Genomic DNA, 25380 nt, shown 5'->3' with positions numbered 1-25380 from the left:
TGAAGCTTCTACATTAAAATCCAAGCAATGATAAAGACTTCTATTTTTGCAAAATTGCTTAAGTTGTGGCCAACTACAATAAATGAAAATCGCAGCCAATAGTAACCAGAGACTGACAAATTTCCATCCCTTTCAAACTGAACTCTTATGCTGAGCACCCCCATAATGTTCTTTACATTTGTAAGTTGCTCTGATTTATGGGTATTAAGTCCTACACCTGTGCCTGCCAAGCACACACTGAGTTACCAAGATCTCACTTTGAAGATACGAGCACTATGCAGGTACAAGTGTTGAGAATTAATTCACAGCCACTCAGAAGCACAGTTGTACTTCAGAACTTCTCCCCATGAGTGCTGTATGTAAGCAGGTAGTTTAACAACTACATTAGGAGTAAATCCTCACCTTTTAGCTTTAAAGATATCTAAAGTTACAATCACACTGCAATAAAAATAGTCTCACTTGGAATTGTATTTATTGTTACAAATAATCTTTATGGAGAACTGCAAGACTTGAGGGAGGGGGGGAAATCCCCTTTCTTCAGCCATATTCAAGATCTGATAGCGACTTCTACAGTCAATGTCACTCTTTTATTGATGACAAACTACAACCTACTCACATAACTTTTCAGGATTTCGTGTATTTTTTCCCTAGATTGTGCAAGAGATTTTCATTAATCACTGAAGCAGCAAATCTGAAACTAAACAGGGAAATGTAAACTTACAGACAAAAATAAAAATAATACTCTATTAGCCAATGAATTGAACCTCAGCACAACTCCAAAGATGGGTAAATAAAACACAGAAGGAGAGCAGAAGTCTTTTGAAGGAAATCTGGTATATCCTAAATGTATAAATAAGTAAGTTGAAAATTTTAAAGATACACTGATTTTCAGCTGTTTAGGCACACTTTGCTGTAATTCAGATAGATATATGAGATATATTGTGAAGTATATTTGACATCTTTTACATCAGTGAGTTGCACTTCAAATATTTACTGTTACATTCCCACTGTGAGTTCCACCTGGGATGAGAATCCATAATTTCCCCAAACACACAAGTACATTCCTAAAATTCTTAGGTGTGAGAGAAATCACTTTAAAGCAAAATGGAATTAATCCTTGTATTAGCCATCTCATTAAATTTCAAGTCTTTCCAAATTGAGAGTCAGCAAGTCCAGCTCACTCAGTGTCTCATCCAGTATTTTTGAACAAACATTATGGGTGTTGTTTTTTACTGCTGTTTTTAATTAGGACAAAGCAACCACAAAAAAAAAAAAAAAAAGTGAGACAGCAATGTCGTTTGGGATGACAGAGGAAATTCTGGTTCCAGATCCTTAGCAACCAAAGCATTGTTACACAGATTTTTCTTTTACATAGAGTCAAGCCTCTATATTAGTGAAAAGTTGAGCAAGGAATACAACATCTGAAAACAAAACCTTGCACCAGTCTTTCTGTCCTGCTTAATTCCCCAGTTAAGTTAAGGGAGTGGTACAAGGAGGAGTTTAATGGACCAGAGAACCATGTGACAAATTGCAGACACTGACACCAGATTTCATCACCTATATTGGTCCCCTTTACAGTTACTGGAAATAAAAAAGGCACTACTACAAGAGTATCATGGATCTGAGAAGCTGCCATAAGAGGCAGGAAACTGAATCCTACAGGACAGTTGATTATGACCTTAAAAGGATGAAGGAGCTACCACAAGGTAAAACTGATGCAAAACTGATGCAAAGGGCCACTAGGGAGGAACTAATGGGTTAACAGATTGCTGTTAAAAAATAAGCCTGGAATCCCATCTTAACTATCTTAATGTTTCTATTTTAAAAGATTGTAAACTATCAAGAGCAGAATGCCAAACTTTTTATTTTTTATTCAGTATGATTCATGACTATCAGCTTCCAGCAGGTAACAGAAAGGGACAGCTATTTACAGAAGAAAAGCCTGGAGTGAACTTTGTTTAAAAAATGAACACAGTACATACAAATGCAACTTACTGTCTTAACACCTTTTCAATTACTCCTTTTAAAACTACTCATCAGAAATCTCCCCATTGATACCTAGTCTTTTGGCAATATTTGTGCCAGAGGCAGTGGAAATACTATTGTCAGAAGAATCCTGCTTTATAGAACTGAGTTTCTCTAACTCAAAGTATTATAATAGCAATTATTCACACATGAATACATTCACTTACCTTCTAAATTGGCCAACTATTCACTCTATAATCTTCACATAACCTCTACAGATTTGCCAAAGGGATCTTAATTTTAGTTCGAGCTTCTGTCTGGTTTGCTTTTTCGCAAATCACTACTAAGCATTTTTAATAACAATAAATATCCGTCTGACCACAAGTCACACCTAACATTTCACTCAGGTTCACATGAAGTTGGTATCAAAACTAAATTTTGCCTGCTCTTTTTTTCCTAACATGTACAATCTATGTAGACAGCATTTTTTAAGTGCTATGTAAGACAATGCAATTAATCGCTGAATAGAGATTTATTGTAATTTTGTTAAGCAGTATGAAGTTCCTCAATTCTTCCATTCCTATGTTAAGACAATTTCAGAGTCATCTGAAAGACCCATGAACAAGGCAGACAGCATTTCTCCTAGGTATGATTAAAAATAAATTCTGCAATGTCCTTACTTCAGAAGGACTAGTCCTCTAGATGAAGTTAAGTAAAATGAAACCTGTAGCAGACTTTCAGAAATTCTGAATTCTTGCCCACTGACAGGTGCTGCTTGGAGATTCTCCAGTCAGATACACTAAGTAATAACAACATCATCTGGTGACATAAGTACCAACCCTGTCTAGATCAGAGCACTGCTCTTGGCTATTAAAGAACAGAAATAGTGGAAAAAAAACCCAAAACTAAAAACATCCTAAAAACTATGAACCAAAAAATTAAATTCCTTCCCAGTTTTCCAAAGCATTTCTGCAAGACCCAGAGGTAACCGTGACCTTTCTGTTTAGGGTCTCAGGAAAAGAGATCTCAAAAAATGGGTGAATAGTACAGAAGTTTCAGAGCTGAGGTATGCACTGTTGCTGTCCCCCAAACCCAGCAGTACAGTGATAGAACTGTAGACTACAGAGAAATAAAAATAACAGTGGAAAAGAAAGCAGGCATAATTAGATTATTCAAAGACTGTCAATTACTAACAAGCAAGTCTGCATCTCTTAATGTGGAAGAACTCTAATAAGATGCAGCAGATCTTTCTCTTGAAATTTCTGTAGTTTGACTACTACAGTACCATGAGTGCAGCACAGTATTCAAGGCTAACAAGTTCACTTTATGCTGCAGAGAAGACACTTCCATGCTTCCACACTGCTTAAAACCCATGACAGAATGTGAATCCTCCGTCAGTAAATGATAAAACTGACATCCATCAAACAGTAATTTCTCTGTTGTAACTGTATTTCATGAAGAATTCCTGGGGATTAAAACCCAAAGAAGATTCTCACGGCAAGGAAGATCACCATGGATCTAGATTTTTAGTCTGTACTATCAAGAACCACTTAAAGCAATTCACGTGTTTTAAGTTTTTCTTCCATGATCAAAACCCTCAACACCTTTCTGATGTCTTGTGTGTAAAGTAACTCAAAGCCTTGAGAAATCACTTATAACCAGCAACTTACACTCTCTTATACAGCATCCAGGATATCTATGTACCTGACAGAGTCATTTAGCTGCTTCCAGTAGCTCCACATTCCTTACCAAGAGGCACTAAATAGTCCACTTGAAAGTCTCTGGAGTTTCTACTCAAAGTCCCAAACTGCAGTCAGAGATAAGCAGCAAGAAAGAACAGATCACAGTTCCACAATGGCTTAAAAAGCAAAGTGAGGTGCCAGCTTCCACTAACAAAGCCATTTCTCCCTCCAAAGCCAGCTATAGCATTTCCACTGCCTCATTTGTGCCGGCACTACTGTTCCTGCAGTAAAACAGATAAGGGAACTAAATCCATCTGAAACATTAGGTTGTTGGGGTTTTTTCTGGCTTAGTTTTCAACATCTTTGGTTAAGCTTTCCAACTCATGAATGACAATGCTGGCACAGGGAACATGGTGGGAATATGCCACCAGCAACAAGGCAAGACAGCTCTTTAGTAGTGACCTGCAGTTTGACCACCTTAAAGTGACAGTGGAACCAACCCCTAAAAGGTGTCATTTTCTTCACTTAGATGGAGGGCACTTAAGGCACAGAACTGACAAACACATGAAAAGAACTCCATGCAACAAATTCACATATTTATGATTTTAATCACCTTATATAACAGCTTATGTTTTGTAAGCAAATACTTGAAGAATCTGGGCATTTCTACTCAACACAGAAAAGTCAAGTTTCATAAGGAGGAGCTGAAATAAGTAAAAACCAAACTTGACTGCAGCATTCCCAATATTTTCTTCCCCAGTCAACTGCTTTCCCCTACCATTCCCAATTATGTTCTCCACCCAAGCTCTTCCCAGGGTTTCTCATGGAACTATCCCAGTGTCTCCAATTCCTCCCCACCCCAGCTGAACAGGACACAGGACACAATCCATGTCTGAGGTGTGCATGCCATGCCTGGTCAATACCAGGTTTTACCTGCTCAAATACCTTTTTCAATCTAGCTCCTTTTCCTGCAGTAGACACATGTATTTTTCCAGCTACCAATTTTCACAAAACCCGCAGGAATCTAATCTTTCAGCTCTCAGCTCTTGTCAAATCCGTCTGAACTCCACTAAATGATTTAGAAGTTATTAGGGGAGCAGAGATGGACAGAGAGCACAGGTATGATTTTCTTGGGAAACCAAGATAAAAATATAATTTACATGAAACCAGAGTAATTATATTAGTAAAATACATGGCAAGACTGTCATGCTGGAAAATTAAAGAGGCAAATGAAGTCAAAAGACAATCAGATTATATGTCATCTGTGGAGATAATTTTTAGACTTTTCATCTCTGTAGATCTGCTTATTTCCCTTCTGCTCTGTACTATAGCAACTATTGCAGCTATACACATCCTTGGTACCTTCAGCTAGCTCTTAAGGACTACTGAATGACAACTTCCTTGCAAGAGAGCCATGAACAAACACAAGAAAGAATCATGGCTACTGGGTGGTTTCTCTGTCAAAGAGGCAAAATCTGAAGTTAATAAATGGATAATAATCCCAAGAAAATCCACTACTTCTGCAGACAGAAACACTATGTCTTAAAACAATTTAAAGCAAACATTGTCACAGTTTTCAGAAGGGAGGAAGGAAGGGATCTATCTGGTCTGAAAACTGTTTTTATTACATCTCTTGTGCATACCACTTAGAGGGAAAAAAAACTTTAAACTACTTCAGAAGATGGTTTTACCATGTTTACAAGAAAGGTGATGATAATGCTTTCAAGGAAACCTTAAAAGAGGCTGAGCCATCTTGCATTACTCAGTTATAAAGATGAGAACAAGAGAATATAAAAAAGTCACTGATCAGGTAAATTGTAGAACCCACTTAGCCCTCTGTCAGAGAAAAAAGACACTTGATTAATTCAATAGGCAGGTTTTTAATAGTGATGAAAGAAAATTTCTTTGTCACTAGATATCACTGAGTTCAAAAGTTTGATGCGATCCCAAAAAAGAACAGGCAGTCAAGATTTATTAGAACTCCCACAAATTCACTAAATTACATTTTAAATTAGAAGAATTTAAAAGCCTATGGGGTTTTAAAGAACTGTTAACCAACCCGGAATCATCAGCTACATTGATATTTCCTTCAAAATCAGGCATGAAAAAAAATTATTTCTCAAATGTTTGAAACTTTCTTTTAAGGCATCTGGTTGAAGGCAGCACAAGAGATCAAACCACTCCCAACCAGAATGCCAACTCCTACGCTACCCAGAACAAAATGACAGAGAGACAAAAAGAGACAGTTGTCCCAGCTCTGAGTAAAGATATCCTCACATTCCAGAAAATCTTTTTGGATGGTGCTTATCAAGTAACAGTACTTGCCTCTGTCTCAAGTGAGAATTAATCCAAGTCAAATCTGGAAAGCAGGAGGAGAAAACTAAACAGTAGCAAATACAGGGTAAGTGACAAAACAGCAGCTACTAGGATTTTCATGTTAGCATCTGAATGCTGTTAATTTGCTAATATCCAATTCTTGAATCCAAACTCAGAACCACATCAAAAGGAGAAAACAGTTCAAATCATCAAAACCATATGGCATCTGGTCTGCCATGTCCTTTGATAAGGCACTGCTGACACCACTGTCACAGAAAGGTCAAAGAAGAGCCACTAAACAGATGAAAATCGGACAAAGACTAAGAATAAAACAGTTTCTGAGAAAGACTGTAAATGAAAGACCTTTTCTTTCTAAATATCTTTTTTAAAAAGTCTCGAGACAAGACAAAAGCCTTTCCATTATAAAGCAGAAACAAAGTGTTCCACAGGACAGCAAAGATCACCCATTTGGGGGTGAAAAAGAGCAAACCAAAAACCAATGAACCAAAAAAATCCAACACAAAAAGGCAAAGAAAATATTACTTATTTATAAACAACGTTTTCTGCCACAGTTTTTTAGATCCTTGCTTGATTTCCCTACAGTCATTTCTAGAGAGCCCACTAATCACTTAAATTACTGAGAAAAGTTAGCAGGGTGTTCACTTCATATTTCATAAAATGACTTTCATATAAAACTTATATTTTTAATAGTTTGCATAGCACAAAGGATTTAAATTTTCTTTATTTGCTCCAAATGCCATTTTCACAGTTATGCTATTTATCATATGGCATAAAAAATATCTTTTCTATGAAGAAAACATAAAATCTGCAGTCTATCACTACAATATATTATCATTAAATGCTGCAAAAAAAAGATAAGAATGCAAAGCCAAATCTTCCCCACAGAGTTTATTTATATGTAACACTAAGGGAAACAAGTGCAAGACAGTAAAATGGTATGTACCATGCCCCATCTACTGGCAAGATGGAGCAGCTGGATACAGTTTTATTATACAGGATCCCAATGATTAAAGAGATGCTAATGCTTTCTGAGCTAACTGTATCTAAAGCACTTAATTTAGCAAACACACTGAACTGCACACTGTTGGTAGTTTCCTTTTCCACACAGCTCCATAAAAAGGCAAAATAAGACTCTTCTCAGCAGTGCCCAGTGACAAGAGGCAATGGGCACAGACCGAAATACAAGACACTCAAAATTAAGAAAAAGAATTTATTGTTTGTATCCAAGCACTACAAGAGGTTCCCCAGGCATGACACAGAGCCCTCATTCTTGGGAGATTTTCAAAACACAATCGGACAAAGCCTTGAGCAACCAGTTCTGAGGGGAGCTAGACTAGAACATCTCCAGAGGTTCCCTCCAACCACTGTAATTTTGTGATTCTATAATCATAAAACTATTTATATCAGACTTCTGACATCTGTCCCATTCCAAGTTCCCACCAGAATACTTGCACTTTCCTCAAAATACACAGTCGATAATGGAAATATTTTAAATTGTGGCAGAACTTCCCCAAATAGATTTTCAGCAACTTCTAGTAATTCAATACTTTTAAAACTCATCTATACTGTCAGACACAATCCACACAGCTGTACCTTCAACAAGGGAAATGGGAGTTGCAGATGAAATGTAACTCAGGAATGTGCATCACTATGCCTTCTAACAGAAAAATTACTTATTCACCACATTTCCAACAGCCCATCTGGTCCAATCAAATTAACAAAATACCTAAATTATCTAAAATACATCAGAAAAATTAAATAAATCACAAAATAACAGATAACTAAAAAAACTACGTAATTTTTTATACTAAATATAAAACCTCAGAAAACAAACCAACAAATATTAATCCAACTCTCACTCTCTACTGTACTAGCCCTGAGCAGGACCCTAAATTTGGCAAGACTGCTGCACTATCTGCAGTCCTCTCTGTTTTTAGAGAAGACACTTGACAATAATTTCTTTTAGAGTTCTCAGGTTTGTCATCTGAATTAACCTTTTTGCAGCTCTTTTGTAAAATACTGTAAAACAAAGCCGTTAAAAATAGTAACAACTGATCAGGAAAATAAAGTTATGATTGGTGTTTCTTTCTTTAGATTCCTCTAAGGGAAAACATTACTTCAAGTTCAAACAGCAGAAAACCTGCAATTATTTTCAGAATTATCGAAAAGTATGGTTTTATCCTGTTTAAATAAAATACTTTAATAATTTTTCTTGTTACTCTGATTGTGTGATACATTATAGTTTTTAAAAAAATACTATTTCATGACCATAAAAAAATTCCACTCGCCCCCTAAAATAATCCCTCTTCAGAAATCCCTTCTCCAAACTTACTTCTTCCATTTAAACAATCACAATCTGGAGTTTCATTTTCTGCTATTTGAGCTCCCCACAATCTGCTCAGTTCTGCTCTCACCTTTCTCTAGCTTATCCTCCAAATACCCTTTTAAGACCGTTTCTCTTCCTCATTTTTAGTCTCTGCTGAACTGACCACATCAATCTTCAAGAGTGCCCATGTACTACTTGAATCCTTTCTGCAGATTTCTGATTGCTCATCAATTCCTGGTTCTCTCTCTTGATTACTAGATGCATCACATCCCTCCTGGACTAGTTACCTTTCCTGGACTCAGCCTTAAAAGGCAGATTTTCATTTGATCGTAGACCCAAACACCACTAAGCCTCAATTTTTCTTGCTTTCCAAGCTAGATCATGAAAATACCAACAGGATCAGTGCCTTAACAGTAACTTTGTTGTTTGCACAGAGACACTGGCAATTTCCTGCAGCTGATGGTTCGAGTTTTCAAACAACTGCTGCTGCCTGCACAACAGAGGGGAAGTGAGTGAGGTACTGGAGCTGCTTTGGATGCGAGTCACCAGCAAGGGCTGCTCTCCCCATTCCCAAGGGATGTCCAGCTTGGAGGTCTATAAAAACCCCACCGTCTGCTGCTCAGCATGCACAGCCAGCAAAGTGCTCTGTAGGGCAGCCAGAGGGAAAAGCTCCATCCTGGACTTCACAGGAATTAAAAAAAATTAATTGGGAATCCCTTCCCTACACTCTCTGTTTTGCACGAGCTGCCAAATGAATAAAGAACAGCTTGGATCCACATCATCAATTTATTATATAACAATTTATTCTAACCATAATTCTGTACAATTGACTTTAATTCCTTTAACGGAAGAAATTGCAGCTTCGGGAAATAAAATCATACACCTCTAATTAATTAAACCATTTGACATCAACACTATCATTCATATATAAACAATGTTCATCTCTGGGCAGTTATCACCATGCCTAGAAAACGATTTCTCATCAAGGAAAAGCACCATGAAGGAGAGCACATGAAGAACAAAATGAAAATTTGACCGCTTCCATCCGTTTGCCATCAATCAGCAATAATTGATAACGCTACTAATAATATATTAATAATGGACTCCACATCTTCAGCAGGAAAGCCAGGTACAACCAATAGTATACCCCCATACTAACTGTCTCTCATAGTCTTTATTTGCTTTATAATGAAAATATCTGCTATGTATTCGCCTGTTCTAATCAACTTACCTCTTGAAAATAATTAGCAGTGCCTCTGATTACGCAAACACACCTCACAATCCTAGAGGTTCTGATCACTTAACTGGATTAATTCAGTAGGCTCCAGGAAGTGTATCTTAACATCCTCCAGTAATGGTTACTGACTGTTGAAAACCATTGCCATAAAGGAAAATACAGTTAAATTTGCAATCTCCTCTCTAGCTTTCAGCATGACGCTGAATGTATTGAAGGCAGGAATTCAATGCAGTGCAGGTGAGAAACTATTAAGCAGTGTAGAGGTATTTACCTGCTAATACACAGAGTAAACAAACCTGAAAACTCATCAAACCACTGAAAAGTGTTCTTGGATCCATGTTGTCTTATACTGAAAACAGCGTTTTACAACAAAAAATGCAAAATACTATGCTGCATTAGAAAAAAAATTATTCTTTATCATAAAACCAGAAATCCTGCTTCTTTACAACTTCTTGGGCAGGGATTTTATGTACTCCTAGAAGGAGCATTTCTTAGTTCCATGTGCTTCATGACTAAAATTACTTCTGTAAATAACCAGTAAGCAGCAGTAGAGACACATTTCCAATGTCTGGCATTGAAAGGACCTCTAATTTTGCACAGTTGTCACCCAAGGTACTTACAAGCACATTTATTTGCAGAGTTGGGCCACACAGCCATGGTGGGTTTTTGCTTGCTCCGAAATGCTTCTTCAACTCTGGCTTCTGTTTTCCGTACAGTGGAACCATGAGGATTTACCTGTTCTGCTGGCACTGAGAAGCCTGCATGCAAAAGACAACCATACCTATTTAAATAAACCAAGCTGCAGGAACCTACTGAATCAAAGAAGAAACTCAAAACACCATACTGCAATAGGAATACATCCATTAATGTTTAGCTGGACATTCAAAACAAAGATTTCCATCAAGAATATTTGGTTTCTGCTGACAAAACAACTTACTGGTTGCATGGTCTTAAACTGTCAGCTCTGATGGATTAGAAAAATGTGACTGCCACTGGTCCCCAAAGATTGACCCTTCTATTCATATTTCCTCTACAAGCAAATTCTTACTGACCATTTCAATCTTTTCCTTATTTTAAACAGTTTTAAAATAAGTGGCAATTCATAATGGCATTGTATGCCATATCAAAAAGAGTATCTGAATAAGAACCTTGTATTGTCACTGTGATCTGTGTTATGTAAAATGGATCCATTTCAGAGTCAATATGAGCTCTTAAATTAAGAAAATGCAATTCTGCTTTTAACAAAAAGTGTGGTTTGCTTCCTGTAATATAACTTCATCTCATAGCTTCTACTGCTTCATAGGTTTTTTAATTAAATTCTAAAAAAGCAAACTTTCATATTGGTTAAGCACATTTTGAAGACATAAATGAATATCTGAAGTTCTGTATTTGTGAACTAGAATTTCCTATCCATCCACTAAAATGGTCTTCAAAATGTTATAACACATCTCTAATAGAAACCAGAACCAAGTGATCAAAAGCTGAAAATAAGCTCCAAAACTGATGGATGCAGAAATTAAAAGATTCACACAGAATCTCACATCTCACAATTAATAATTACAACATAGGTTTCTAGGTACTGTTATAAAAATTTTAAACTGCATATCAAACATATTTCATTACTCAAAACAACAATCACTTCTACCTTTCTATTAGCTGGTTTCCACAAGTAGTTGCAAATTTCAATAGTCTAAGATATAGATAGTTGGTTCTTATTTACCAACTTAAAACTTGCTGTCCTTAGGATTAACATTTTTCAACAACAGCACCTCATTTCAGTAACAGAGGAACAAGAAATTCTAGTTTGACTTCTACATACTGATTTTATTGTACAGTGCTTTTGAATCTGGTCACCAGAGTACTAAGTAAAAGTGGCAGATGTGTGGAGAACAAAACAAAACAAACAAAAAAACAAAAACAAAAGGAAAAAAACCCAAAACCAAAAACAACCACAGCCCCACACCCTCCAAAAAAGCCATGTAGAACATATTTTCCATTTTACAACTACAAAAGATTGCTAAGTAACTTGCTGACAAAACTGTGAAGAAAATGGATATGAAGCTTTTTAGCTTTTTTCATCCCTTGCCCAAACTTCTCTGAAACAGGATACATGTCAAAGTCTAGACAAGCAGATGCACTGGGATTGACCAGATCTGCTGTCTTGCTGAGGCTGTTCTTTACAGCAAAATGAGAATTATGGCAGAACTGATCAGCATTCACATCCTTTCCATCCACTACAAGGACCAGTGCCAAGACTATACTCCTGAAGTGTCATCATCCAGGTGCTCTGCACCACCATAATCTTTTCACACAACTCCTGATCCCTTGTGACTGCCTTCCAGCAGGAGGCTTCCTCAGACTCTAGGAGCTTGATACATTTTCCTCCGTCAATAAACAGTTCATCTAACACAGCTTCTTCCATGCATTCCAAGTCTTTTGGGCTTGCTTTGGTTAGCACTCCTTGCTAACCCAGTCAGTGATCCTAGCCTTGCACGTTGTACAGCTGGACCGACTGCAGAGCTCAGTTGTCACTGAAACCACCATGTGTGGGCCAGAAGCACAAGCATCTTTAAGTGTCACCTGCAAGTACCTGTGACACTGTAACAGTTTCCATGCCAATGTACTGAATACACTTTGAATCCTGCCCATTCCTGTCTGTGAGTTGTTCTGTCCCACAAACCGGTGCTGCTTATCATGTACCTGTACCTCAAGGCCCTCTCACACCAATGGTACCTGCTTTTTCTGATTTAACAAGTTCACTGCATGATACCATCAGCCTTAAATATGACTTAAGACACTGCCCTTCTTTCAACAGAGTTTGCAGGCTTTGTCTCCAGAAATATCTATTACTGGGCCACGGCCACAAAAAGGAGGGCAGCATTCCAGTTCTTGCAAACTTGCAAGAAAGGACTACAAGCCATAGAGTCATTCTCTGTAACAAAGAGCTCTTACAAACATTTACTTTAACCTCGGAAGCAATAACCTTTAACAGTCATGGGGACTTGGATAATTAACTGAGCACAGCTCACAGCATGATGCTGTGGCCAGAATTGTGAATATTCTTGTAGTTCTAATAGAAAAGTACAGAGGAGAAATGAAGGCATTATATTAGCTCTGTTTTACAGCCACAGTGAATTACAATTGGTTCATTTATCCACAATTCAAGACACACATTGGAAGCTTGCACAAAATTAGACAAAAACACGCATGACTGAATAGGAAAATACAAAGAATTCTATCTGTTTTAATCTGAAGGAGAGAAAGCCTATAGATACTTGCATAGTTCAAAGAAGATTATTAATAAAGGGTCTTCAATCTACCAACAGAAGTATTTCAAGAATCAGCAGCTGAAAGGTAAGACCAGCCAATTCAACCTAGAAATCAAATAATGGAGCTTTATACCAAAGCAGGAAACAACTTGCCAAGGTAAAGTTGGAATTATTGAAATCAGTGATCCTTAAATCAGCATGAAATTTTGTTCTAATGTTATAGTTCAGTGATTTTCCTTTTTCAACTTTCAAAAGTTTAAAACTTTTCCACGGAGGTATACTCTTTTTATGTAAACTGATCTCTGCTGCCACACCAGGAATATGTTTGGACTTTTGATAACTTTTCCTGGTCACTTTAGAAGCTGTACACAGACTTACAAGGGTTGTTAATCAAAAAAATCAATACATTACCTCCAAAATGACAGTTGTACACAGGCCAAGGTGAACTAAAAGTCCTGTGGCTTAAAGGCTGTTCTCCTTTACCATACTTCTTATTATACTTTACTACAGGCACTTTCAGAACACAGCTCTGGTTCCACCACATCCACATCAGAAGTTAGTATAGCAACCCTAGCATTTACTTGTTCACCAGGTTCTGTAGTACTGTCTGTAACAGGAGGCAATGCATCCTTCTTCTGGAAAGGATGATGATATCCTATCAGATCAGCTCACAAAACAGGAAAAATGTGGAGAGGTTTCAAGGTCACTCACCCTTTAACCTGCACTGTCTGAATCTGACACGCATTCATTATTTCACATTAAATATAAATTTTTGTATGGAGATCTGTAAATTCTATCCTGTATATGTACAGAAGCTTTTCTTGTTGCCCTTGTCCCTGGCCAGGTTGAATTCTCTCAGGGCTTTAGCTTTCCTAACTTGATCCCTGGCTGCTCAATTCCTCTGTAGTCTTCCCAGGCTACCTTTCCTGTTTCCACTCTCTGCAGGCCTTCCTTTTGTGTTTAAGTTCATCCACCATCAACTTGTTCATCCACACAGGCCTCCTAATGTGTTCACCTAACCTCCTCTTTTTTGGGAAACATCACTCCCGAGTTTGAAGGAGGCAGTCCTTGAGTATTAACCAGCTGTCCTGGGCCCCTCTTCCCTCCAGAGCTTTATCCCATGGGACTCTACCAAGTAGATGCCTGAAGCCTGCTCTCCTTTAGTCCAAGGTACTGAACTTTGCTGGGCATGCCTCTTGCTGCCCTTAGGATCTCAAACCCCTCCACTCCATGGTCAGTGCAACCCAGCTGATCTTGAGGTTCACATTCCCCTCTTTGTTGGTGAGAACAAAGTCCAGCACAGCATCTCTTCTTGGTGGCTCCTCTATGACTTGGAGAAGGAAGTTGTCCTCTACTCATTCTAGAAACCCTTCGAATTCCTTTTGCCCTCTGTGTTGTCCCTTCAACACATACTGGGGTGGCTGAAGCCCCCCACAAGGTCCAGGGCTTGTGAACGTGAGCCCATTCCTACCTGTCTGTAGAGGGTCTCTATGTGTGTTGTGTTATGATAACTCAAGTTAAACATACCTCTTTTTCTTCTCGCTTCCTTGATTTCTTCACACATCTTATTAAATTCTGGATCCAGTTCAGCAGCAATGATAGCATGAGCAGTGTCCTTCAAAGTACAGGCTCTATGTCTAATTATTTTATCTAGAAAACAGGACAGCACATTTTTTTATCACAATTGCAAAAATTCCTTAGCATTTCTATGTTGGTTTGTAATGCATATTACAACACTGATACAAACAGAAGTAAGTGGGAAAAATTACAGATGTCTGAAAATGCAGATTAATCAATATCAGTCAAGAATCACAACCCAGCTACTGAAGAGATATAGAAGTATAAATTGGTACTTTAATCCACGGTGGCAACTATAAACAAATGTAAACAGTGAATGATGAACACACCTAAATCAACTTGCCATAAGGTGTAGCCAGTTTCCACAGGCAGATCTACACAGTATAATGGAGTGGAGTGCAAAGAGTCACAAAATAACAGGAGACTTGTCCAGGAATTAATTTACCCACTGGGGTCTAGGAATAGTCACAGTTATACTGCCTGCACAATCATACTGGACATCATCTGCATCTGTAAGGTAGACCTGGCTCACTTACATTCCTTCCCTGTTGTTTTTTTCTTTAACCTGAAATTATTGCTTAATTATTATTTAACAACTGATCAAAATTGTGCTAAAACACATTATTTTATTCCTTACATTGAATAGCTGTTGCTCATTTAAATTAATTTTTTAAAAAAAGGGCAAGAAACAAGCCTCAAGTGTGCTACATTTTCAGGCCTATTTGGGGAACAGAACAAATTGCCCATGCTGGAAGCCTAAATGAAACTCAGGAAAAACCAGACCACTTCCCCTACGTTTGAAACACACAAAACAAATGATTCCACCACTGAAATTTGAAAAGTAATCATAACTTAATAACTAAGCCCATATGCAGAGAAAATTGACATCTAGAACATAGCTTTTCAATGAAATCTACAATAGTCATTGTTTGACTTCAGTAGAAACATATTTAATTTGTCAATCCATCCATACTGAATTACTTTTTCCAGCTGTTGCAGGTACTTAACAGTAACCATCAACATTAATGTCTAGAACATATTCTACAACCAGCAGATTTAATGTTTTAGTAATCTTTAAAGACAACAATTAAGAATATCACTAAATACTTATTTCACAATATTTGTAATTCTAGAAACAGCAGGTTTTACAGCTGGAAAAACTGTTGAGTGAAAGAGACTATCCAGTATCTAGCTCAAAAGAGTCCAACATTTTCTGGGGAGAACTACTGCCCATTAAATCTACTGAATGTTGGAAGGTTTTGCCCACATATTTGTGAAGCATTATGTTTTATGATCACAAAAAACCCCACACTGCATTAGTACCAGATGTAATTCTGAAATAATAAACTTCAAACTTTTGGTCAGATAATAAATTTTAAGAAGCCCTTGCAAAGGAGGAAGGGATGGGAGAGAAGAGAAATAAAAAGGAATCAAATTGGGGTGTTTGACTGAGCCACTACCTTCCTCTAACCCTGTGCTGGGAAAGGCTTTCCCCCAGACAGTGCTTCAGTGAGGCAAACACTCATCTTCAACATACAGGGGTTATATTCCCATGCCTTCAAAAACATTTCCCAGTCAAACAATGGAGCAAGAAAACCCCAACCTGTCTCACTACAGAACCTGTCTGACATTTTACAGCAAAGTACCAGGAAAAAAAAATCCCCAAGCAGCCAGTTTTTGATATCCAGACTGCAGATAAAATCAGCCAGTCTGGTCGTCCCTTTGCTTTTCCAACTTAACAACAGGACAAAAGCAGGTACAGTATGAGTCTTCTGCAAGCACAAGCAAGCAGGTATGTCCAGCTTTAAAGAATGTGAACATTTATAGGTTAATATTCATTTAATGAATGCATCTGAATGCATGGAATGCTTCCTCTGAACAGCCATAATGTGCTGCTTTAGGTGTGTTCACACAACAGCCCAAAAAATCCTGCATGCCAGAAGAGCAGTTGACAGCAGAGGACAGAACAATTTTTCATTACCTGCTATCCAGAACTGAGCCTAGAAAGAGCCAGATCAATTTCTCCCAGTTCAGTTCTGACAGCAAGGAAAAATCAAAATATCACTAAACAGGTGCTCTTCAGATAAACTCTGAATGCCAAGTGCCCAACAAGGGCTTTAATTAGTTCACATCAACTGCACATTAGAAGTCCTCAAAAGTGTGTTATCACGAACACAAAATAAATGGACTTTTCTAGTTGAAAGAAAATAGCATCATAAACTGAAGAAATAAAGTTAATCTTCTACAAATATGAACTGGGTTCAAAAGGCAATGTATAGCAGACTGTACAGTACAGCAGACTATACTGTATCTGGTCCACACATGAGACACTTGAAAAATGCCTCACAAAACCAAAAATTTGAGAAGAAAAATACAGAAAAATCAGGCTTTAACCTGCTAAAGCAATTTCACAAGATGTCATGAAAAACTTTCTAACACATTGCACTACATTTGTAGATGGACCCCGATATCCAAGTACCACATATATTAATTCTACATTAAAAGGGTGCTTTGTGTTGATGACTCTTGAAGCTGCAAGCTGAAAGGCTTTCTTTTGGCAATGTGCACTGTAAGACAGCCCTAGCAAAGAGCACACAAGATCTTCTATCCTTAGTTTGGAGTGTGAACAGCTTTTACATGCATTTCAGTCTACAAATTCCTTTTTAATTGAAAGCATCCCATCACACTTTTCAAGACAATACTGTCTAATCTCTCCTAAACAGCTGCAACTTACTTCCTTGCCTGGTGATTTATCCTGTTTTATTTCTATCCCCAAATATGTAGATTTTGATTTCTGTGTATGAATTTCATGTTCTAAGCTGACATGGAAATACAGCAGACCACTGCCAGATTGTGTGTGGATTCTCTACAGAGCTCTCCAAATTACGGTGGGGTTTTGTTGCCTATAAAAATCTAGATACCCAAAAGGAGCTATCAAATTTGAAAGGAAACTATGAAACATAATTTATTAGAACACAGCTCTGAATGCTGCAGTTTTCCTGCTCTTCTCATGCCCCCAGTGCACTCCATGCCTTAGAATACTAAAAGCACAGATCCTTAGGACTTGCTTATCCTAATTATCACAAAGCATGCAGCTTATCTAAATGCCTGAATAGCAACAGAATATGGAATTAAGTACCAGGCTTTCAGGTCTAGGTAGACCAAAAAGAAGTAGGTTCTTACCTCCAGGATCTTTGTCTGGATTGTACTCCAATGCATTGCTGCAGATCAGGTCAATGTCTGTTAGAAAATCCTTGGCTGTTAAGTAGTTGTGTTTATCAATTTTGGTTATTACTGTTGATAGGTCCATTGGCTCTTTGATAACCTCAAGGTAATCTGAAACCTATAAACAAACAGCACACAAAAATGACACAGACCTATTGAATACTGACAATCACTTCTTTATACTTGGATTCATTCCACATGCTTAGCTCTAAGACATTAACTAAACATCTTGATTTCTAAGCAAATTTATGTTAAAAATTGAAGTTTTATCAGGCTAAAAACATAAGACTTCCAAATCTGCTTTTCCTTCAGGAGCTCACCAATTTATCTTTCAAAATTAATTAAACAGTATTTTTGAAGCAGTACAACTTAATGTAAATGCATTTTTCATTTTAGACTAATTTAGTTATAGATTTTTATGGTGCTATAACACTGTCATGGAACTAAAAAGGCAAAACCCATCAGTCTAACTTGAAGCCCTAGGAAATATTAGGGAAGCTCTATTTTTTCTATTTTTTTTTTAATGAGAACTTTACTTTGTAGGTGAAGTTCTCATTAAACTTAACAGCCAAATTATCAGCTTTTAAATACCTTCTATTAAATAGTTTCTTCAATCACTTGTTAAACAAAGAAAAGTCAGGTTTTATTGACTTCAGATGTTAGACTGGCTGTACAGAAGGACAATCTAAAGAAAAAGCTTTGTGTCACAGTTTACTATGAGCTTAGATCATAACTGGAGATTCAGCAACCAGTGGAGCACACTAAAAAGTGTTTAATATAATTCATGATACCATAAGGGTCTCAGCCTAAATAGCCAAATGCATCAGCACAGCTGCTGTAATGAAGTTCACCCAAAAAATCAATAAATTTTTTATTAACTTCACAGAAAAAAAAATGTATCAATGTTTCAGTGTGATTTAGATTACATTTAATTAAACACACTGGCAGCCTCTAAAACAGTACTGTATTTTTTTCTTTTGAAATCTTCCAGATATGACAGTCACTGTCAAAGCACTTAAGAGTTAAATACAGATTCAGGTCAAGCCATAATGGCTCTATAAGATTTGTTTATAATATAGTGCCTGCAGATATATATTATAACATTATATATTACATCTCTCTCTCTCTATATATATATATATAAATATATTATAAGATTAATGCATTACTTCAGTCGACAGCAATGTGTCACCTAATTCCTTAAATACAGACATTGAAATTCATATTGACAAATGAAAATGGCAAAAATTCTCTTTTTTGTCTCCCTTTATGGAAACATGATTGTATCTGGTTCAGGGATTGGAAAACTAAGCCAGAAACTTCCTTTTCTTGTTAGCACAGCATCAGAAAATCTTCACTGGAAGCTGTAAATATTGCTACTGCTTTAGTCAGGGAAATTCTTGACTTATCACTCAGCAGCATTCTCTGCAATGCAAATAGGAGTGAAATAAACCTAACACATTTTTTAAGGAAGTCAAGCAGACAAGCTGTTGTAGAAAAAGAAAGGCTAGTCCTGTGCTTAAATGCAGCAGGTGGGACGAAAAGGATTACATTTGATTTCTGGTGCTGGGATATATTAGCAGGGTTCTGGCAAGTCTTCAAATAACAAATTCACATTTTTATTCTCTTCATCTACAAAACATGGACAGTTACTTATTCTTTCTCTATGTGCTCTTATTCAGGTAAGTTTAGACCACAAATTCTTGATAGAAAGGAAGTACCTACACTACAAGTATGAAGAGTTTCTACAATAATGGACCTCCCAGTTTCACAAGAGAAATTAAACCAAGGTACTGCTGAGACCATGCTCATACTGTAGGTTGCCACATTAAACATCTCACCAGGTTTTCAAAACCAGTCAGCTACGGAACACTATGGAAAACTCAAACTGAGAGAGGACTCCATCAGCCCATAAAAGATGGGTGTTCCATCCTGCAAGGAATTTACATTCCAAATCTGCTTTTTACAATGCTGGTCTTCTGATGTCCCGTATTCATCTTTTAATGTCTTCCAAAAGAGATGCTTCTCTCTTCAGAAGCAATGAGGGATTTCTTTTCAGTTAGTAAGCCTGCAAAGCTTGCAGGGGGCCAGCATCTGATCTCAAAGTCAGACCAAACACAACCCTATTCATACAGCAACCCCTGAAAACAGATTTGCAGATCGAACTGTCTCATCAGTTAGTTGTGTACAGTCCATAATCGACCAGTTAATGCCCTGTAATGTGCTACCATCTGTGATTAATGGCATCCACAAGCATTACTGCTGAAATTATGCAACACTATTAATGCTGAATGCATTACAGAACACAGATCACTTTCCCAATATTATCATGTCTATGATTACAATGCTGTAAAAGCTTTCATTAAAGAATTATATTTATGGTTTCAAGTATTTCAGAAGCACTGGCAAGGGAAGGAGTGTTGGCATTTTAAAATGCTCATTTCATTTATAAAATGGACAGGAATGCACAAGGTTTTTCCAAAGGCCATTGGCAATAGAACATGTTCCAAATTCTTGCAGCATGGACGATGAGGCTGTGACTGTACCACCAGCTAAAAATCTTAGATTGGACAGATCATGGATCAAACATCTATTTTTCTAATTAATTTGACCATTTCCTTTTTTAAATTTGCATTCTTTTTCTAGTATTTTCAACTTCATTGTTTGCACATTACTGAAACAAGACCTCTTCAATATCCACCGGTTTGCTGAAGATGTTAAAGCGTTTGTCTGTGGCCAGCCTCTTGGTGACATCCCTAAGAAACAGGCGCAGCTCCCGCAGGGTGTTCTCCTCCTGGTCCTCCATCCGCTGCTTCTCCGCCTCCGACAGCTCCCGGGCAGGACACGGCAGGGCAAGAGGAAGAACTTCCAGGGCACGAAGAGCTAGGGAAAAGAACAAGAAATCAGACAATGGAAACGTCAACAATAGAGTGGCTCTTTGCATGACGCCATTCCAAATTTCATTATATGTATTCAATAGGCATTGTGGGTCTGTCACTGCATGCTTGACCCCACAGCTCTCCACCTTCAACAACTGTTAACTGTAAGTATGAAATTTATTCTGGGTACTGATTAATGCTGTCACATGGTAATTAAACTAACTGTTAATTACCCACACCTCTTTAAAAAGGAAAGTAACACAAAATAAAACATTAGGATCACATTATTATTGGTTTTACTGTAACTTAGTTTACCAGCCTGTTTCCTTCTTGGTGGGGGCATTGCTGCCTCATCAAGGATTAAGCCTTTGAAAAATCGCAATCTGTCTTCTTCACTTGGTCTTTGAATATAAAAAACCTCTTCATACTGGATTCTGAAAATACATTTCAGCTGAAAAAAAAAAAAAAGCCGTAAGAAAAATGAGCCCTCACTCAAAAATACGCGAATAATGACCATATTGTAATACTAGTAACAACTTTTCCAAATCAGCCACAGGACAGGAGATGGTAAACTCTACCTAAAGCTGTGCTCACAGCAAAGGGAAAATAAACACTTATAATTCTCACTGAATTTTCTATAGTAATGAAACTTGCAGTATCCAATGATCCTAACAATGGCCAACAATGCAGTAATAGGAGAGTTAAAAGGGAGAAAAAAAAAAATCACAGAAAATGTTAAGGAGAAAAACCAGGAATCCTCCCCCTATCCAGAGCCTCAGAAAATGTAAAGTTCAAGGTCAGGCCTTTAAACTAAATCTGCATTTAATTACAGTGGAGTCATTTGTCAAAAAGAACAACTGGCATAATGAACAATTTTGTCTTCTCAGCAGAGTGGCATGGAACTTATGAAAATCAGTAATACAGACATACATCCCTCAATAAGGAAAATTATTAACATTCAGTAATTATTACATTTTATGTCTGACATATTTTAAATTAAGTTAGAAAGCCACTACAGAACAAAATTATTTTACATTATTAAAACATTCAGAAGAGCACAGAACCCCCTATCAATGTCTCCTTCCATGATAAACTTACCTCTTCAGGCAAATCACTAAACATGGACTCAGAGGTAGACAGCAGAAATATAGGTGAGAAAGATGGTATATCTTGCAGCAAAGTTAGGAAAGTAGCTCTCACAGTTTCACTGACAGCTTCCCACCAATCACCAATATGAGGCATGTAAACTATACTTGGTACTGTTCTTCGAGCTTCACGAAAGATCTAATTAAAAAAAACAGTTGTATTTCAACTAAGGAACTAATTGTTACCAGCAGTTGTGAGTAACAAAGTTCTTGCACATTAGAGAATGATTCATATTTGTGGTATTTTCTAGACAAATGTTCCAGCAGAATAGAATTATCTAAAGACTTTTCAAACAAGTGTTTGTGACTCTTAGCTACAGAATTCAATTATTTTATGTCAATGTGCAGGGAGACTACAAAGCAACTACTTTGTTTTAAAAATACATATGCTTTAAAAACTTGCTATGACTGAACAATCAAGATGAAAATTAAACTGTTTTGCAATTCATGCAATATTTACCAAAAGCTAGTTGGAAATGTAAAACACTTAAAACTAAGCAAACGAACCTAGAACCACAGCACATCAATCCATACAAAAGTGAATAAAATGAGTATCAGGCACTGAATACCCAGATTAAACTTACTTAGCTCTAGGTATGTGATGAGGGGGCAGGTTAAAAATGTAATTACATTCACTAGTCACTAGAGAGTTTTCCATCACCCTCTAGAGACCTCTTTACTTTAAACAGGAAAATAGAAGGAGCCTATGAAAACCTGGACTTTAAGTTACACTCCAGCTGGCTGCCTTTATATTGATACAACCAGAATTACATAATTGACTCATTACAGGGGAATCTGAAATCTCACCTGTGCACATGACTCTTCAGGTGTTTTGGCACTGACTGAATAAAGGGCTGGCAGGTCCAGCCTGTGTACAGAGAATTTTTCCAGGGTGTGCAATAGTGCTGGAGCAAGGTGCGAAGTCTGACCTGAACCTCTTTCCCCGGAGAGCAGTAATCTGGGTCTGTAAGAGGTTGGCTGGTGATAAGCTGACCTGCAACAGAACAGTAACAGCAGCCAATTAACACACCAGTATTATCAACAGATGGATATAGAGGAGATCATTTAGAATCCATTAGACTTTCAGTAATGGGTAATAGCTTCCTACAACAGCCTAAAAGATCAACTAACATGACTACCCCTGAATACTGCTTCAGATGCCAATAACTCAAGATTTCTCTTATCTTTGGTTTCACAACCATTTAATTCAAACTCATCTGTGGGAAGCTATGCATATATTAAATTCATTACAATTTTCATTATAACCAGTTTATTTAAAACTAATTCCTTGATCATATAAAAAGACTTATTGAACATCCAGTAAAGACAGCAATTTAATCAATCCAGTTCAGTCCTAACTAGTTACAGATCTCTTCAGTAGCCTCAGAAATCCCAGGTCAATCCTTTTATCCCTTAAGTGCTGCCCAAGATTTTCAAGAACCAATGAACATTTCAATAGTTTCCTTATTTAAGGAAAAGGACCTGAAGTAGGGTTGAATAACATCACTATGCATTGTGTATTTTAGCCTATTTGTACTCTTCTAGTCAATAGACTTCTGCACTGAAGGAAGACTTCAAAGAAAAACTGCAAAGGTAAACTTATTTTTTGGTTTTTTGTTGTTGAGAAGAAACTCTAAGCCCATAGAAGGGGTTTTGAGATTTTGTGTTTGTTTCTTTCTCTTGGGTATTTTTGCCCAATTTTATGGACAAATGATACATGAAGAAAAATGCATTAAGTTTTTCCATTAGAAGTCTTTTCCATTTATAGAAAACTGGTTATAAAACCAGAAAGTTTTTAATTAATTTGCATTTTCTCTCATTAAGGCATTTCTATCTGCCCATCAGTGAACTCAGGCAGTGGAACAAGACTTGCTGGTATTACTTCATGTTAAACATTTTGGGACAGTAATGAACATTGCTGACCTTTGGCTTTCAGTTCTGGTGGTGGTGGTTACACACACAGGTAACAATCAGAAATGCTCAGAAAACAGACTGAGAGAAGCTTACATATGTTGCAAAAATAAACACAGTCTTGAAATTCTTTTATTTAAAGACACACATCCATACAAATATATACTGTTATTTTGGGTTTGGCTTCTCCCTTTCCAACCTTGCAACAAAAGCTTAAATTTGGCATTAGAATACTTAACTATGTCCCTCCAACTCTTTGAACTTATTTTTAAGCATAGATATCCACAAATTCTGTTCTGGCATTATTTAGCACAAAAAATTTAGCAGTTTTCCACAAGATGGCTCTACTAAACAGTGCCACTAATGAACAGTTTTTCTAACTTCATTTTCTTTATTCAGCAAACTCCCTGCAGAAACTACCACATAAAGTAGTCTAAAAATATTTTTAACACAAAATCAAGAAATTTTAATTATTGTTAATTACTGTAGTAAGTCAAATTTATACCGGAAATACTCATCCAAATTTCACACGTTTTCTAAATTCCTGTTTTCCTGAAACTTTCTATGAAACACAATGAAAAAAGCACATCAGAAATGCTGAATACAATCATTATACATGATGCTTCCAAACAGCTGCATACACAGAAGCTCAACCATACTTTGAACCAAGAAAAAGCACACAACCCCTCCAAAATATTTCTACATACATCTCTTTTCAGTTCTTAATCTTTCAAATCAAAGTAGTTTGTTGAAATTGAAAATTGCTGTTAGCATCTTTATTCCTAATCTATATATTGAAAAACATTTCTGATTCCAGTGTGTAGGATGTGGCCTTTCCCAAGAACACTCCCACATCTAAAACTCTTGTCTGTGCACGTACATGTTTCCATTACAGAACACCACTGCCACCCCAAAGCAAAAGAACAATTTTTTTAGCTCTCCTGATGTAAGAATCTCTTGGGTTTATCTATCTAATTATATTCATTTAGAGAAACACTCACATTGTAAAATGAAGGTAGGGCTTATGTATAGCAGCTGATGACTGTTTCTTTGGTGATCCTGAGTGACAGCTCGTCTCAAAAATTGATGAAGCATTCTCATCTTCACTATCATCTAATATTAGACTTGGTACATCTGTTCCAAGAGATGTATTAATTAGAACTTTATCACTTCTAAGTACAAGTACAACAAACAAGACATTACAATTTTCTTTGTGTCAATTATAATAAATCCTCAAATGTAGAAGAAATTAGTTAAAACTGTCTAAGTATCAGCCTTCAGAATAATAAGTACTTATTACTTCAAAAACCAAAACAAATTAAATAGTGTAGAAGTCTAATCATAATTACAATTTTATTTTTAAACAATCAAGCTAAACAACTTCTCAAGTACAAAAAAGTTTAACTTGTCATAAAATGCTTCCTTTGGGTTTATTTCACAGTTAGAGGTTTTTTCAAGGATGAAGCTATAAAATTTATAATTCCTCAGACTACACAGAATTTTGTAATTATTTACTTATTCCAAGTGTCCAAATTCTCATAGGTACATGTCTTCTAAAATTATTCTCAGCATGACTACCTAGACAATGTATGTTTATGAAGAATTGCTTTCCACCTTCTGATAATCTGCTGAAGAGTATCAAATTACTTTTTATCAAAATCAGTTCAATGCATTCCATGTTCATCTACTATACCTTTACCTATTTTAATTCCCTTGCTAATATATTAGCACAATCAGCTGAAGTGCTTTCTATACAGACTTTAAAAAATAAAAACTTCAAGGACTCATATTCACAAGACACACTGCAGAGACAAAAAACTGCAAAA

The 25380-nt window shown here is 36.8% G+C and overlaps 1 protein-coding gene across 1 annotated transcript in view; it reads right to left on the bottom strand.

Moving 5' to 3' along the window:
* Nucleotides 1–25380, bottom strand: part of ATAD2B (ATPase family AAA domain containing 2B) — a 71934-nt gene that overhangs the window by 6997 nt on the left and 39557 nt on the right. The window contains exons 17-24 of the mRNA XM_066547160.1: nt 24556–24688; nt 22451–22637; nt 21597–21782; nt 20814–20949; nt 20306–20502; nt 17578–17737; nt 14344–14466; nt 10168–10305 (exon numbers count right to left, since the gene is read on the bottom strand). Of these exons, the coding sequence (XP_066403257.1) occupies nt 10168–10305; nt 14344–14466; nt 17578–17737; nt 20306–20502; nt 20814–20949; nt 21597–21782; nt 22451–22637; nt 24556–24688 (1260 nt within the window). The remainder of the gene's footprint in view (nt 1–10167; nt 10306–14343; nt 14467–17577; nt 17738–20305; nt 20503–20813; nt 20950–21596; nt 21783–22450; nt 22638–24555; nt 24689–25380) is intronic.

This window comes from Molothrus aeneus, chromosome 3 (genome assembly GCF_037042795.1).
Source record: "Molothrus aeneus isolate 106 chromosome 3, BPBGC_Maene_1.0, whole genome shotgun sequence".
In the NCBI taxonomy this organism is placed as follows: domain Eukaryota; kingdom Metazoa; phylum Chordata; class Aves; order Passeriformes; family Icteridae; genus Molothrus; species Molothrus aeneus.
Note: the sequence above shows the minus strand (reverse complement) of the source record. Positions and strands in the feature narration are given on the sequence as shown.